This window comes from Drosophila innubila (genome assembly GCF_004354385.1).
Source record: "Drosophila innubila isolate TH190305 chromosome 3R unlocalized genomic scaffold, UK_Dinn_1.0 2_E_3R, whole genome shotgun sequence".
Classification (NCBI taxonomy): Eukaryota; Metazoa; Arthropoda; class Insecta; order Diptera; family Drosophilidae; genus Drosophila; species Drosophila innubila.
In genome coordinates this window covers 4429649-4445055 of record NW_022995380.1, presented here as the reverse complement: position 1 = coordinate 4445055, position 15407 = coordinate 4429649, and the positions used below count along the sequence as shown (strand labels likewise).

Genomic DNA, 15407 nt, shown 5'->3' with positions numbered 1-15407 from the left:
TGTCTCTGACTGTCTGGTACCGCAGATGTTTCCCATGATATGCAAACGAACTCAATTATTTATTTTATCACAAATGATTTTGCTTATCAAATCTAGAAATCGCCTCATCTTCAGTAAACCAACCACAAGAGACTCGATCTCTCAGCCATTCGTACCTTTTCTTAGCTACCAACTCCGTCTTCGTCTCCAACTCCAACTCCAATTCCAATTTCAGTTCCAACTTCAAGCTGAGCTCTCTCATCCCATGCCATCTCATCTCATCTCTTGTGTGTTTTATGTTGTACCCTCTTGAGTTTTTCTTACAATTGCTTGGGTCCAAGCCGTCCGTAGTCTCCGTCCTGTTTCGTGGCCGCCATTATTCAAGGAGCCAGCCAGCATCTCCGAAACTCAGAGACTCTCATTCGCAAGCGGTCGCATCTTTTTGGCGCTATCTTTGCGTTGAAATCTCACAGTTCATGTCAAATTTCTTGTGTTTTTATATATCATCGCCGTGGCAGCCTTTCCTTGCTTTCCTTGTAAGTATGTAAATGTCGTTTGAGTCGCGAGTTGTCAGTTTCCAGTTGCCAGTTGCAAGTTGAAGTTGCAGCTGCATTTTGCACTTCCCCCGCAACTGTGACTGATTGTCGTGCGTTTATCTTTTGATGTGGAATAGCTACTGTAACTTCAGATCCATCTGAGTCCGCGTGGCGTTTGGTTAATTAAGTTTCGAGCAGGATCCGCCTGATCGTCGCCAATGTCAATTTTTAGCACCTATTGACATGCAAAGGCATTCATAGCATTTATAGAAAGAAGCCTCCGGAGGCCACACAGACCGCAATGGCAATTGGCCCGCCAAATCAATCAATTCAACACGCAATTTAAGTAGGCAATGCCACAGCCGATAATTTCTCTATTTTGACTTGGCCCGGAGCCACGAGACTGACAATAAATAATAACTCAATACAAATCCCAATTACAGTCGAGTGCCACCCGCCTAGTTTGGCTAACAGGACGAAGCCAGGACGAGGACGAGACAACAACCCCTCCTGTGTGGAAATCCTTGTCAGCCAGTCTTCTGATTGTCCTTTTTTTGTACACCTCTGCCCCTTCCGTGTGTGTGTTTGTGTGTGTGTTCGTTTTATTTGATTTGATCAGCGGGGTTTCGCCTACATCAGCCACAACGATGACGCCGTCTAGCGCCGGGTTTTATTTTATTTTACTTCTATTCTTATTTTTTTTTTTTTTTTTTTTTTTTGGTTTATCCTGCACTCGCCCGCCACATAAATCGTTTGTTTCAGCCCCTCCGGCCGGATTGAGAGTTTGTGTGTGGGTCTGAGTGTATTCTCTTTTATTTAAATTTTCATTTAATTTGTTATTTGTTTACATGAAATACACCGACGTGCGACGACAACGGGGGCAACATATGACAACATTCTCAGCCGTCCACAATTGCCATTGTCTGCCTCTCAACGCCACAGAGGGCATCGAGAGGGGGAAGAAGAATGATTCCATACATGTCTATACCCACTGACCACACACCTGGACAGTCGGAGCAGTTGACCACTGTTTGGCAACTGTGTCTAATTGCGCCCTTCAGACAGGGACTATTCCACAGAGGGAATCCTTTGCTTATTTCAACCAAAAGACAAAGCCCGCAATTGACATTTCTAAGAATTTGGGTAGTATTTGACGAAAGGGATAAAACTTTCAGTATGTTGTGATTAAGGAAGGAAGGTAAAGCATTAAATATAAATATATTATATTTAGAACATAAATCTACTCTTCAAAATTTTTAAATTTTATCTATTAAAATAATTTGTAATAAATAAATTAAAACAATTAATTGCTTAATACTTGTTTAAAAAAATTTTATCTTCAACAAAAAAACTCTGAATATTATTACAAAATTATCTAAACAAAATTATAAATATCTGAGTTCGAATTTAAATACGGATCTGGATCGATAAAACACTTAAACTTTTAAAATATTAAATAACATAAACCACACAAATTACAAGGCTCATTGCCGTTTTCTGAGTGTTAATATTCCAAAAGTATTTTATTTGTATAGATCTTTATAATTACTTAGTGAATTTGTCGACTTGTCAGTCGCAAGATTTCCATTGAAATCTTTAGTTGCTACGGCTTCATTTATGCACATGACATAGTTTTAATTACTTTTAAAATAATTTAATGCACAAGTTGATGAACAAACTAGTTCAGTTATAGGTCCAGAGCATTTAACATGCAATCGATTAAAACAACAGACCATAAATACCCCTTAAGCATAATTAATCAGAACTGAGAATTAGTATTCATGGAGGCTTTAAAATCCGGCAAATCTGAACAGCATCTCTAACAAATTAAGTGGACAACAATAAATCAACGGCTGACGACGGAATTCAAATGAAAAATCAATAAGCTGAAAAATCTATTGGCCAAGTCAAGACCATGCCCAATACCAAAGACCAAGATACGAGTGGATGTTGTTGTTGTTGTTATTGGGAACGAGCTGCGTGTTTAACAACAAACAATTAAGATGGCGACCAATTGATAAGCTAGCAGCCAAATCATCAGCCACAAACGACAACAACAACGACAACAGCAGCAGCAGCAACAATCACAGAAGTTGTGGCCAATGGGTTGGTTGATGAAACAAATGGCTATAATGAAATAATTATGGTTGCGCCTTAGGGCTGACCATTTACCATTTATATGATGACTCGGCTCAGTTACAGCGTCTGCGAGACCTAAAACGCATGTTAATCAAACATTGATTGCAACAGCAGCAACAACTGGAGAAACAACAACAGCAACAATGCCTGGCACTTTATCGTATCAATTATCGAGTTGTTTTTTGCCAGGACGTGCACTGTAAAAAAAGACCAGCTTATAAATTCAAAAACATTCATCTTAAATATTTTGTTTGTTAAACAAGACTGTTTTAAGACCATATTACTAATACTAAGAATATTAATCTAAAGAACAAAAGTTCTTAATACAAGAATAAAAATCATAAATTGTTAGGAAAGTATAAATATGTTCTATTTTATATGAAACAAACAGTGGACACGTGGCGCTCTGGTTAGAGACTCCGCTCTAGTTGCAAGCAGCAGGCGCTGGTTCGAATCCCACTCGTAACAAGGTCAAATAACATATATAAAATAAACAAGCCAGTAATAAATTGTGTGTGTATATCAAAAAAAAAAAATTGAATTAATTATAAGTTAAAAAATAAATTTTAATATTTGTATATTTTGACTTAAATTTTAATAAGAACATTTATTCTTAAATTATGAACTTAGTCTTATTTTAAATGTTCTTAAAACCCAGATATGTTGTCTAGCTTTAAAAATTTGATGTTCTCGGCGAATTTTTAAGACCAAAATTCTTAGTTTTGAGACCAAAATTTTGATTTGAGAAATTTTATATTTTTCAGTGTGCGCAGGATCCTTAACAATGTATGGCATGCTTTGCTTATCGCCACATTGGCATCTGCCAGTTGCCAATTGCCAGTTGATGGCTTTGATTGCTGCTTTTGGCCATGCGTGATATTTATTTGTTATTTGACACAAAACGACGATTGCCGAGCCGAGTCGAGTCGAGTTGAGCCTGGACCAGACTCGAACTGCGCCACCTTGTGGCATGTGTCTTGTCGTGTCGCTGGCAGAGACAATTGAGTGACCAATATGAAAAATGAAACGCAGCAAAGGCAGAAGTAAAGGCAAGCTGGCAACATTTTTAATTTGGCTTCCATTGTGTGGCCAAGAGCAAAAAAATAAGAAAAAAAAAGGAGCAAACCAAATTGTAAACATTTTTGCGCGCCTGCATCAAGATAAACAACCGCAACACAATGAGCACAATGCACACTCCGGAGGACTATTTGGCCAGCGAGAAATTAGACACGTGATGGGCCATACTCCGAGATGGCCACGACAAAAACCCAACTGATAATCGACCACAAAACGTTCACAAAAAAAATAGTGAACTGACTCCAGTTTTTTTGTGTCTCGCTTCGCATGTTTTTCCAGCAAAATGAAGCTAAAGACTCCCGAGACTAGGATCATGCCGATTCAATCAGCTCATCTACTCATCATTTGAATAGGTGCGAACAGCGATTCAAATGTTTTGATAAAACCAACAACAAAAAGAACAAGAAGAAGTAGCTGAGAAATCCGAAACAGGAAGCTGCTAAAATCGAGGCTGCTGCCAAATTATGACTAGGCATAGGGGACAACAGTTCAGTTTGCCACATTTCTGGGGCACTTCGGTGGCATCCAATTAAATTCAATTTTCGAACAAGCTCAAGCGATGCTACTGCGATAAATTAAGCAAACATTTCGTCGCTTTTTGGTGTCCGCTACAAACTACAAGTCGACAATGCATACGGGAATGCGACTTTAAAATACCCAAAATACAAAAATAACCTTTACGTTGAGAGTTGAAACAGTTTGGGAAGATTCTATGTGGCTTAAAAAAATATTAGACATGAGATTACAAAAATAAATCATTCAATTTAATACCAAAAAGTGCTAAAACATTTTCTTAAAATGATCATAGTTTCATTTTTATTTCAACTGCAGCTTTCGTTATATTTTAGCGACTATAAAATACCCAAAATATAAAAATTACCTTTAGGTTGAGAGTTGATACAGTTACAGGAAAGATTCTAAATGGTTTATAAAAATATTAGACATGAGAGTATATAAAAAACTCATTAAATTTCTATACAAAAAAGTGTTTAAACAGTTTCTTAAAATTTTCATGATTTGTATTTTGATTTCAAATTTAAATTTCGTAGTATTTTAGCAATATACCCAAAATTCAAAAAGAACCTGTTGGTTGAGAGTAGAGACAGATTGAGTATATTATAAACATGGATTATACAAATTTTAGACACGAGATTACAAAAGTAACTCATTAAATTTCTATACAAAAATGTATCCATACCTTTTTGTTAAGATTTTCAAACATTTATTTTGATATAAAATTCAGTTTTCGGTGGTATTTTAGTCGAGGATCGGATTGATATTAGACATTAATAAAATAAAATCCCACCTATATGACTTAGCACACCCCATGCATATGTGACGTGTATACAGGGTATACAAATCAACACACAAACAAGACACCATGCAAACACTGCAAGGCGAGAGACAAACACAACACGCTGATTATCAAAATTTGATAACGCATTAGATACCCAAGCACACAGAGCTACACATGCACACACATATACTTACTATATACTTACATAGATACATACACACATATATCTAGAGGACTTGCTCTGTTTTGGTTCACTTGCTCTGCTGGAAAAGGGGAACAATCGTATTTCTAACGCGCGCTACAAGTTTATTTGTGCGTAACAAATATTTATTGGAAAGGTAACACTTGCGTCTCTCACACACCCCATATAGGTGATTGAGAGAGGGGGGAGGAGTACGGGTTCAACTGTTGCCCAATTGACCAATTAAGAGTTAGCGGCTCGATGATGTGTGTCGCCACATGTGTTGCCACTGCAGAGAGGTCTCAGGTCTCAGCTACATCCACATGAATTTCCAGTGCTGCAATTATTTGTGGTTTGTTAGCTTTGAGTTGGTCACCAATTTAAATGGTACAGTGGAAACCATCCAGACGGAACAATTGCCATCAAACTGAGAGCTGTTCCAAATAATTTCTTAATTAATGACAATTTAACAAAAAATCTAAATGAATATATAAAAATAAAAGTCATGTAAAAAACCACTCTAACAAATAATAAACTAAAATTTATTTAATATATCGAAAATGTTATTTTGGAAAACCTATAATTAATCCTTTTAAAAGACATTGTAATGTCAGTCCTTGAATTAAGTCCACTATATTATTTTGTTACTAGTTTCTTACAACTTCAAACACTACTCTGAAAAAAGACCAACTTCTTAAATTAACCTTAATATTTTATTCTTAATATTCAACCATTTCCAGACCAAATTACTAATACTAAAATTATTAAACTAAAAAATCGCAGTTCCTAATATAAGAATAAAAATCTTAATATAAATCTTAAATAATATACATCCGTCAATGTGTTTTCAAATTTTAAAATATTCATAAGTATTAAAAGCATATTAACCTTCCCAAAAAAAAATAAATAAACAAGAATTATTAAAAAAAAAAATTGAACATAATTCCACGATAACTATTTTAAAAGTTATTTTTAAATATACAAAAATAAAAGTTATCTAATTAAACTTAGTCCACGATAACTATTTTAAAAGGTATTTTAAAACATACAAAAAAAAAGTTCTCTATGTTAATTTGTCGTCTATTTAAATTTTTAATTAAATTTTATTTTTCTAGATTATTGAATATATTTATCAATAAAATGTTGGCTAAATGAATTCGTTAGTTCATTAGCGGTGAGTGCTCACTGTCATAATTATATGTTTTTCTAGCCATAATTGTCAAATTGCTCTTTCTTTTGCCTTTCTCGCTCTTTTTTACTCTCTCTGTTTTTCTGTCTCTCTTTCTGTCTGTCATTTACAGGCGCCAGTGACGATGACTTGCAGTTTGTTTGCCATTTTGCTCTAACAACTTTGTAATTTTTTGTTTACACGCTTAAATTGTGGCGTAATTGCTTTGGGAAGTGGCAATTGCTCTATGTTTCTGTCTATTTCTATTTCTATGACTATGTCTATGTCTGGCTCTATGTTTGACTATGACTCTGTGTCTGGGCTGTCAATTGTCAAGCGCTGCGAAAGCGCACACATGTCACAAATAGAGACGCCACGACTTTTGAACTTGGCCAACACAAAAGGTCAGCCAAAATGCTCTAGCTTGTACGCACTTGGCTTTGTCATAAACAGACAGAGGCCACAGATAAAACTGATGATAAACAGATGCTTCGATAATCTAGCCGAGTGCTTCGTAATTCGTGTAATTATATTCTCAATTACTTAACAAAGCGACTATCCAGATTCACAGATTTCACATTCACAGAGACGGATTCAGATGAAGATCCAGATGATGTCTTTTCGATTAGAGACCAAAGGGAAGGCAAAAATATGAAAAATCAAAAACAGGCCAACAAATATAGTCATGAATGGAGATAAACTTCTAAATGCTGCTGCTCACTCGTGCAGTCAAACAAACAAACAAACCAACAAACAAACAAACAAACAGATTTGAATGGAGAGGAGTTAAGTGGGAATGGGAAAGGGCAGGAGCATGAGAATGGGATTGAAACTGGTACTGAGACTGAGACTGGAACTGGGATACACTCATACTCGTATGCAAATGGCAGTCATCCTGCTGCCTGTCCAGGCAACTTAAGTGGTTTCTGCTCGGCAGCAACAACAGCAGCAACAACAGCGATGTGATGCCTACAACGATATGATATGATTATGTTAAACGCTCGTTTTGTTTGCTCTCTCACTCACTCACTCGCAATCACAGGCGATTCACAGATTCAAAGCCAGTCACCATGGCACTGTGGCAGAGACTGGGAAAGGGAGAGGGAAAGGGAGAGGTGCAGAGACAGAGACAGAGGAGGCAACACGCTGCCTGCTGTCATTGGTCATTGGCGTAACGCGCGGGCAGCAGCTGCTTGTTGTTGTTGTTGTTGTTGCTGTTGTTGCTACGACGTCGTCGTCATGCTCTCTTAACTGATTTTCCAGTCTATGGGCTAAAAGGAGCAGCAAGCAGGCTCACTTCGGCTGCATTCAGATCAGTTCAGTTTCAAGTTGACGATTTCATAATTCAATTTACAAGATAAGGCGAATAAACCAACCAACCAAACAACCAACCAACAACAACAGCAACCGTTTTGGGGCGTGTTGTCAGAAGAAGACAGTAAACAAAATACAGAGCGTAAAAAAAATGAAAACCTTTTAATTAATTATGCATCAGCGATTGTGTTTAAATCAAATGAAGCACAGTCAAATCTCAGTCAGAGATATTTACGCATATTATATTCGTATATCTGAATTGCCCTTTATCAGATGCTGCAACTGACGCACGTTACTCATACGCAGCGTGGCAAATATAAAAAGTGAAATCAAAAGAAAAATAAATGAAATATTTTGAGCTTAAATATTATCAAGTAATTACAATACGCAAGCGATTAAGATAGATCTACTAACCAGATTTCAACACAAATACTTGTAGCTTATCAAAACAAAACTCTGAAAAATTTCCACGTAAAGAAAACGAGATTAATTCTCCTGCAAATACAAATACAACAGATCCTTTAATTCTCTGCATAATTTCAAATCAGACAAGCGTTAAAAACGTTTCATTATAACGCTACACAATCGGAATATTTAATGATTTAATCGGCCAACGAAATCAGCCACAACAGACAACAACAACAACAATAACAAAAAAGAGGCAACACCTAAGCAGAAGCTCGAGCTGAGGTTGCAGCTTCACTGCGAACTGAGAACTGCAGACAACGTTGCTCGATTAACTGCTTCAAATTCACAGATTTTAAATTTAAAACGCAGCCACAGAGCACAGTGGAGTATAAAACATGTAAAATAAAAAAACAAAAAAAGTAGGAAAGGCTTTGGTCGAGATACCGTCTAAAAAATACCTGTAACTGATTTTAAAGTATTTACACAAAACTAAAGTTAAATCTAATCGTTATTTTAAATAACTTCATTTACATTTTGGCATCAATAGAAAGGTCTTTTAAATGCCATTTTAATTTTAAAAAATATTATTTATTTTAAAAAGTATAAGCGAAGATCTTTTTGAAAAAATTTTCTTGCAGTTATTATTACAATTATTTCGAGAAACTTTTTGCATCAAAACATTTTTCATTTTAGCCCTAGGAAAACGTCAAAAAAATAGATTTTTACATAAACTTAAAATTTTCAATGGATACTTAATGGGTTAAGGAAAGTTTTGTATCATTCAAACGACATTTTAAAGACCTTTCCAGTGATACCAAAATGTAATTGAAGTAACTTTAAATAGCAAGTAGTTTTAGATTTAGTTTTGTGTTAATACTTTTGACTACCCCTGTATAAAAATATTACTTAATAGAAGTAACTATCTAATAAAAAGTACTGCATAAGTTTATGAGCCTTAATGCCTTAATTAATAATAACTTCAATTAGCCATTTCTGCCGTTCTAATTATCCGATCTTGCTGCGATTAAGTGGCATAATATATAATAATAATAGATAACGTTAATTAACAAAATAAAGTGTATGTCTTAAAAACTGTGGACGTGGCTAAAATTTTAAATTAACTTGATCTGCATGGGATAAAAAAAAATCTGTGTGCTAAAATTTGGTTACTCTATCTCTTATAGTCTCTGAGATCCTTTTGTTCATACTATACAGACGGACGGACGGACATGGCTATATTGACTCGGCTGTTGATGCTGATCAAGAATATATATATTTACATACATTTCAACGCACACAATATACCCTTTTACTTATTTTTTAAGTAACGGGTATAAAAACCGAGTACCCGCTTCAGCTCTTTCGTCTGCAGTCTGTGGCAACGTTCAGATATAATGGCGCGAGTTTCATGTTTACAAAAAGATTATGCAGCGCCCAGCAAACGTGCTGAAGTTGGAGCTGGAGTTTAAGCTGGAACTGTAGCTGAAGCTGTAGCTGTAGCTGGAGTTCTAATTAAACAATTCGTAGAATTTCGCGTTAATTGCGAGAAAACGACTCGAACGTGCAGCGTGGATGCGGATTCGGATTTGGATTCGGATTCGGATGTGGTTGCGGTTGAAGTTGAGGTGGAGGTGGAGGTTGAAACTGAGCTTGTGATTGCACTGTGGAGCAGTGAATTCGGGCAAGGTGACACGTTTTTGGGATTTTAATGCGAATGTTAGTTGTGAGAAAGCTGTGCACTTTGATTAGCTGCCATTACACGGTATTATTATATGGGCAGACCCGCATCTAGGAAAGAACTCGTCAACGAACTGAGTTCTATTATTAAAATAGCATTCATTTTCTTTTTGTACTCGACCCACGTGACATGCCACAAATGCCAAGCGGTACACGCTTAATATTGGAGGGCTGAGAGGCGGGGGAATGGTGAGAAACTGAGGATCGCAAACAGAGAAAACTCAATTCAAATTATCGCCATACAAGATCGACAGATGTTCAACAAAAACGCAGAGCATGGACAGCAACAACAACGTCTCTGAGGAGAATGAAGAACAACAGCAACAAGCGCAACAACAACATCGATTGAGGACGGCTGCAGAGGTCAATGAGGTGCACCGACCGTTGTCCAGATCGATCGTTTGGATCGACTCAGAGTCAGAGTCCGAGTCAAAGCCAAACCAGTCGCACGTTTTGCTGAGCAAATAACGCCCCATTTGTTGCCAAAATACTAAACTAAAGCCCTTAATCTAAACCACTTTGGGCAATGAACGGACACACGGTGAGTAGAGGGGAAGAGGGGTAGAGGGGGGCAACAGGAGCAGAAGGAGATCGGACTGAACGATCGACATTGGACAACGCCACGCATATTTCGCATAACCCAGGCACACCTTTCTCAAAGGCCCAAAAGAGAAACCTACCAAAAAGGAATAAACACAACAAGCACAAAAGCATAGAATATGTGTATGAGTATAAGTGTGTGAGTGTGTGTGTGTGTGTGTAAGCATTGTTGGAGTACCCAAAGACCCGCACGCAGTCAACGTCAACGCAACGCTACCGTCGATCATCATCCTCGTCATCATTGCTCGTCATTCAAGAGGCACAATCCACGTCCAGGCAGACGGACAGACAGACAGACAGACAGACAGACAGAGGGACAGACACTCACAGGGCTGCTTATCAGCAGCGATTAATCAGCATCGCAGTTGCTGATAACGCCAGGCGACCCTGTCGAGCTTGTAGCGCAGTGTTGAACGCATTTGTTCGCAGCGCTCCTCAACGGCAACAACAACAACCACAACAGCTACAACAACAGCAGAGACAGTCGCAGCATTGTTGGCAGTGCGCAGTGGCAAGCAACACTCATGTTTAAATTATGATGGCTTCTAACTTGCGCCCCGACTCCAACTCTCCGACTCCGACTCCGAATCCGCTCAGCAGTGGCAATGTCATGTCGATGTATATGTAAGTGTCTGTGTGTATGTGTATGCAGCTGTATGTGGGCACATGGACAGCTCTGACCATCGTGTTAGAAGTCATGTTTCTGACCCATTGACAATATGTCGATCCGAAATGCACATATTTCTGTGTTTGTTGCTTAGCTACATGTTGCCAGCACGCTCACATATGGAGCTTTTGTCTAGCAACATATTGAGAGCTTTGTGTGCTTTTCATTAAGGGAATTCAGCAGCTTATTTTGATCACTACAGTCAGAAATAAATCAAGATTTCCTTACTGAAATAAGCGATATTTAAGTACAAAAGATCTCAAAAGCTGTTCAAACTCGAAATTTTCAAAACTCATCTAAGTTCCCCTTTCGCTGGCCCGATAATCTTACAACAAGATTATTCTCGGATACCTTAAGTATGTTTAAAGTTTAATTCATACTAGTTTAAGGACACAAATCTTAAAGAATTAAAAATAAAATTAATATAAAATATATATTATGAATTTTAAAGAAAAAATTAAAGTTAGATCGATTAAATTAAATCTATTAAATTTAAAATCGATTCACACTTAATTTATTATTTTTAGTACTAAACTATATAAATTAAGTACTGTCGTATCTAATTTTAGGATGCCATATTTTTCTGAGTGTAGCAGGAAATTTTTCAACCATCAAAAAACATAAAGTTTCGCTAAAGGTATTCCAATGAATTCTATCCCAGAAAAAATTATAAAAAAAATTTGACTGATTTAATGAAACAGTTATCATATCATTCAGCAGATACTGAGAACTCATTACAAGAAAAGAAGCGATTTCTGATAAAAAATTAATTACTGAATGTACATATAAATATTTTAATTTAAATAAATATTTTGAGAAGTAAACAACTAATTTAAATTAAATTGGAACTGAAATATATAAGTTATATGGAATACCATTATAAATTAATTTTATGAATGTTAATAACTTAGTGTAAAACACATTGGAACTAAATTATATAAATTATAAGATATATTATAATAAATAAATTTTTTTATTCATGTAAGCAAAATCAATTACCTGATGATTTTTAAAAAAATATTTGAGAAATAAAAACTTAATTTAAATTAGATTGATGCTGAAATATATAAACTATATGGAATATCATAATAAATTAATTTTAAGAAAGTTAAAAACTTAATTTAAAATAAATTGGAACTAAATTATATAAATTATAAGATATATCATTATAAATGAATTATTTTATTCATGTAAGCAAAATTAATTCCCTGATGACCTATTACAAATATTTAAGTAGTAAGAAATTAGTTTGAATTATATAGAAACTAAATTATATTAAATGTCATTATCAATTGTTCATTTGTAGCGAACGCAACTTTGTTGCTGAAGAGCAACTCGTGTGTCTAAAGAGCTTCCCAGAGGGAAAGTAATATAACACACGCTTTCTGGCTTATCTTAAAAAGTATATGCATAAGTAAATATGCATCCAACAACTCCCTGCACATATGTACTCGTACAGACCCACAGGCACAGACACAGACGTAATACTCAACTTGGATGGCGATAAGCCCGCAGCAGCATTCGATGCGATCGGACTTTAGTGTTTTTAACGCGGTTTCAAGCGTCGGTTGTGAGGCGACAGCGAAATCAAGTGAAATATATATACTCGTAATTCTGTGTAGATCTTTAGTATAATTGAATATGCATAAGCAATGCCTGCTGCTATTGTTGTTGCTGGGAGTAATAAGCCTGCAAGGATTGCCCGTTTACGATGACAACGATCGTCTCAATTTAAGTGCCAGTTGTCCGGATGCAACGTGCAGTCTGTGGCAACTGGAGAGTGACTTTCAGCAGCCACTGCGCTACTCGGGCAGTCCAGTGTTGCAGCTGCAGGAGCTGCTGCTGGGCGACTGTCAGATGCGTGCGATGCCCGTGGAGTTGCTGCGACTGGCGCCCAATCTGCGTGTGTTGCTGCTGCAGAACAGCAGCATTTTCCATGTCAACAAGGATGATTTCCAGGCGATACCGCAGCTGAGGCAACTGCAATTGCAGCGCAATCACATTACACGTCTGAAGGATCAACAGTTTGTGGCACTGCGGCAGCTGGAGTTGCTGCAACTGGGTCACAACATGCTGCAAGTGGTGCACGCTCAGGCCTTTGCGGGTCTCTCACAGCTCCGACTACTGGGACTCCAAGGCAATGGCATAACGGAGCTAGCGGATGACGCCTTTGCGTCGCTACCAAATCTTATTCATCTCGATCTGAGTGACAATGAGATTCGTCAGATCAATGCCAAGATATTTGCCAAGAATGACAAACTACAAACGCTACTCCTCAATGGCAATAAGTTTGCCCAATTTGAGCCACAGTCCTTGAAGGGTCTAACCAATCTGCGCCTGCTCGAGCTGAGCAATTGTCAGCTGGAGGAACTGCAGCTCCACAGCGCTCAGCAACTGCAGATCGAGAGTAGCGGCTTGCAACGCTTAATCATTGACGGCGGCGTTATCAAAATACAGGCGGGCAACAATGCGCTGACTCAGCTGCAAATTGGCGATAAGAGCGCCGTCATCGAGCTCGACCTGCATGAGAATCTACTCGATGGCAATGCGAGCTCAACGCTGCTCAACGGCATGTGGAACCTACAGCGTCTGGATCTGTCCAAAAACAACCTTGACTCACTGTGCTTCAGTGGTGGCAACTTCAGCTCGCTGAGTCTGCTGCTGCCCAGTCTCACCCACTTGAATCTGGCCCACAATCAGCTGCACAATCTTCCTCCGGAGTCGCCGCTGTTCCCAAGCCGTCTGATCGACCTGGACATATCCTACAATCACCTGATCTCTGTGGAGACTGAGAACTTTGCCTCGCTGCCGAACTTGCGGCGTCTCTATTTGGAAGATATTCGACTGACGAAATTAAATTACCAGCTCTTCCATCGACAGCATCCAAATCTCCAGGTGCTGGGAGCTTGTGACAGTGACTACAGTTTTATGCACAAATTATCCATCTTTCTCACGGATCGCGGCGTGCACCTTCCCGTCCCTTGTCTCCACAAGCCGAGCAGCAAATTTGTGCCACACTTGCAGCCGGAGACTGAGGCACAACCTCAAACTCTGGCTGGCGTTGGTAGCATTCATCCGTATTGGACAACACGGGATATATTGGCCTTCACCACGCTGGTCGTGGTGTTTATCATTCTGCTGATGCAAATGTATCGCATCTTGGAGGAGGAGGGTTGGGTGCGACGCATGCAACAATGGCTGCGGGGCAGACATTCTATGACCAATGGCCCTCGGACCAGGCGCCTCAATGAGGAGGACTCTGAAGTATGATTTCCCACATGCATTTCCTTTTATTATATTTTTTTCTTTTTTGTTTATTATTTTTTTATTTTTTCCTACAATTTTCACTCTACACTCTACAGAGTCCAAATGCATAACTGTGAGAGCCTCCACATCAAGCATACACTCAGAGAAACTATATACACAAAACAATTGGCTAAAATGAGGTAAAAAAGCACTCAATTTAAGAAATGATTTTAAATAAAAATTTAAAAAAATTTTTGTAAATTTATTCGAGTATAAAAGTATTACATTTGTAACAGCTTCGGCATGAAGTAGAAAATAATGCTAGTATTTTCTCTTAGTGTAGTAGCATTATTGCAGGCACATGCTGCTGGCTGTTGTCAGTATATCAAGCATACACTCAGAGAAATTGTACATAAAAAATAATTGATAAAACAAGGTAAATGAAAATTTTAAAAAATATTCTTAAATTATTCGAATACTATAAAAATATTTTTGAATGCAGTATAACATGTTGACCAGCTTTGACATTGAGTTAAAAATAATACTAGTATTTTCTCTCAGTGTAGTAGCACTATTGCAGGCACATGTTGCTAGCGGTTGTCAGTGCAATATGTTGCTAAACTAAAGCTGAAGTTGCATGAGCTAAACGACAATTGTTGACAATTTAGCGCTAGTTAAAGTTGCTGTTGCTGTTGTTGTTGTTGTTGTTGTAGATGTTGCTGTTGTATATTGGCATCGTCGTTTGCATATGAAATGCTGCTCAGACATTGGCAATGACACTGGCACTGGAAGTCGAAGAGACAAGATGCATTTACAAGATTCGCACAAAATACGATTTTAAGTTCAGAATAATTGCACGGCATGCACAGGACAAGGCGAAGAAGCAGAAGTAGAAGTAGACGTCGTGTGTGCAACATGTGACTGCCTCGTTGCCTTGTTGCCTCGTTGCCTTGTTGCCTGACCAATACCGACAACAACATCCAACAGGAACAACTTGAACAACGACTTTTCCGCCTCTGTGTGCTGCAAACTGTGGAGTGACTGCACTGTTGTTGTTG

The 15407-nt window shown here is 37.8% G+C and overlaps 1 protein-coding gene across 1 annotated transcript; it reads left to right on the top strand.

The window, feature by feature from the left end:
• Positions 1–12696: 12696 nt before the first annotated feature.
• Positions 12697–14614, top strand: LOC117790437 (leucine-rich repeat-containing G-protein coupled receptor 4-like). Its single transcript, XM_034629890.1, has 2 exons — positions 12697–14367; positions 14466–14614. Exons 1-2 carry the CDS (start codon positions 12745–12747, stop codon positions 14478–14480), a joined length of 1638 nt encoding a protein of 545 aa, XP_034485781.1. The 5' UTR covers positions 12697–12744; the 3' UTR covers positions 14481–14614.
• The last annotated feature ends 793 nt before the right edge of the window (positions 14615–15407 follow it).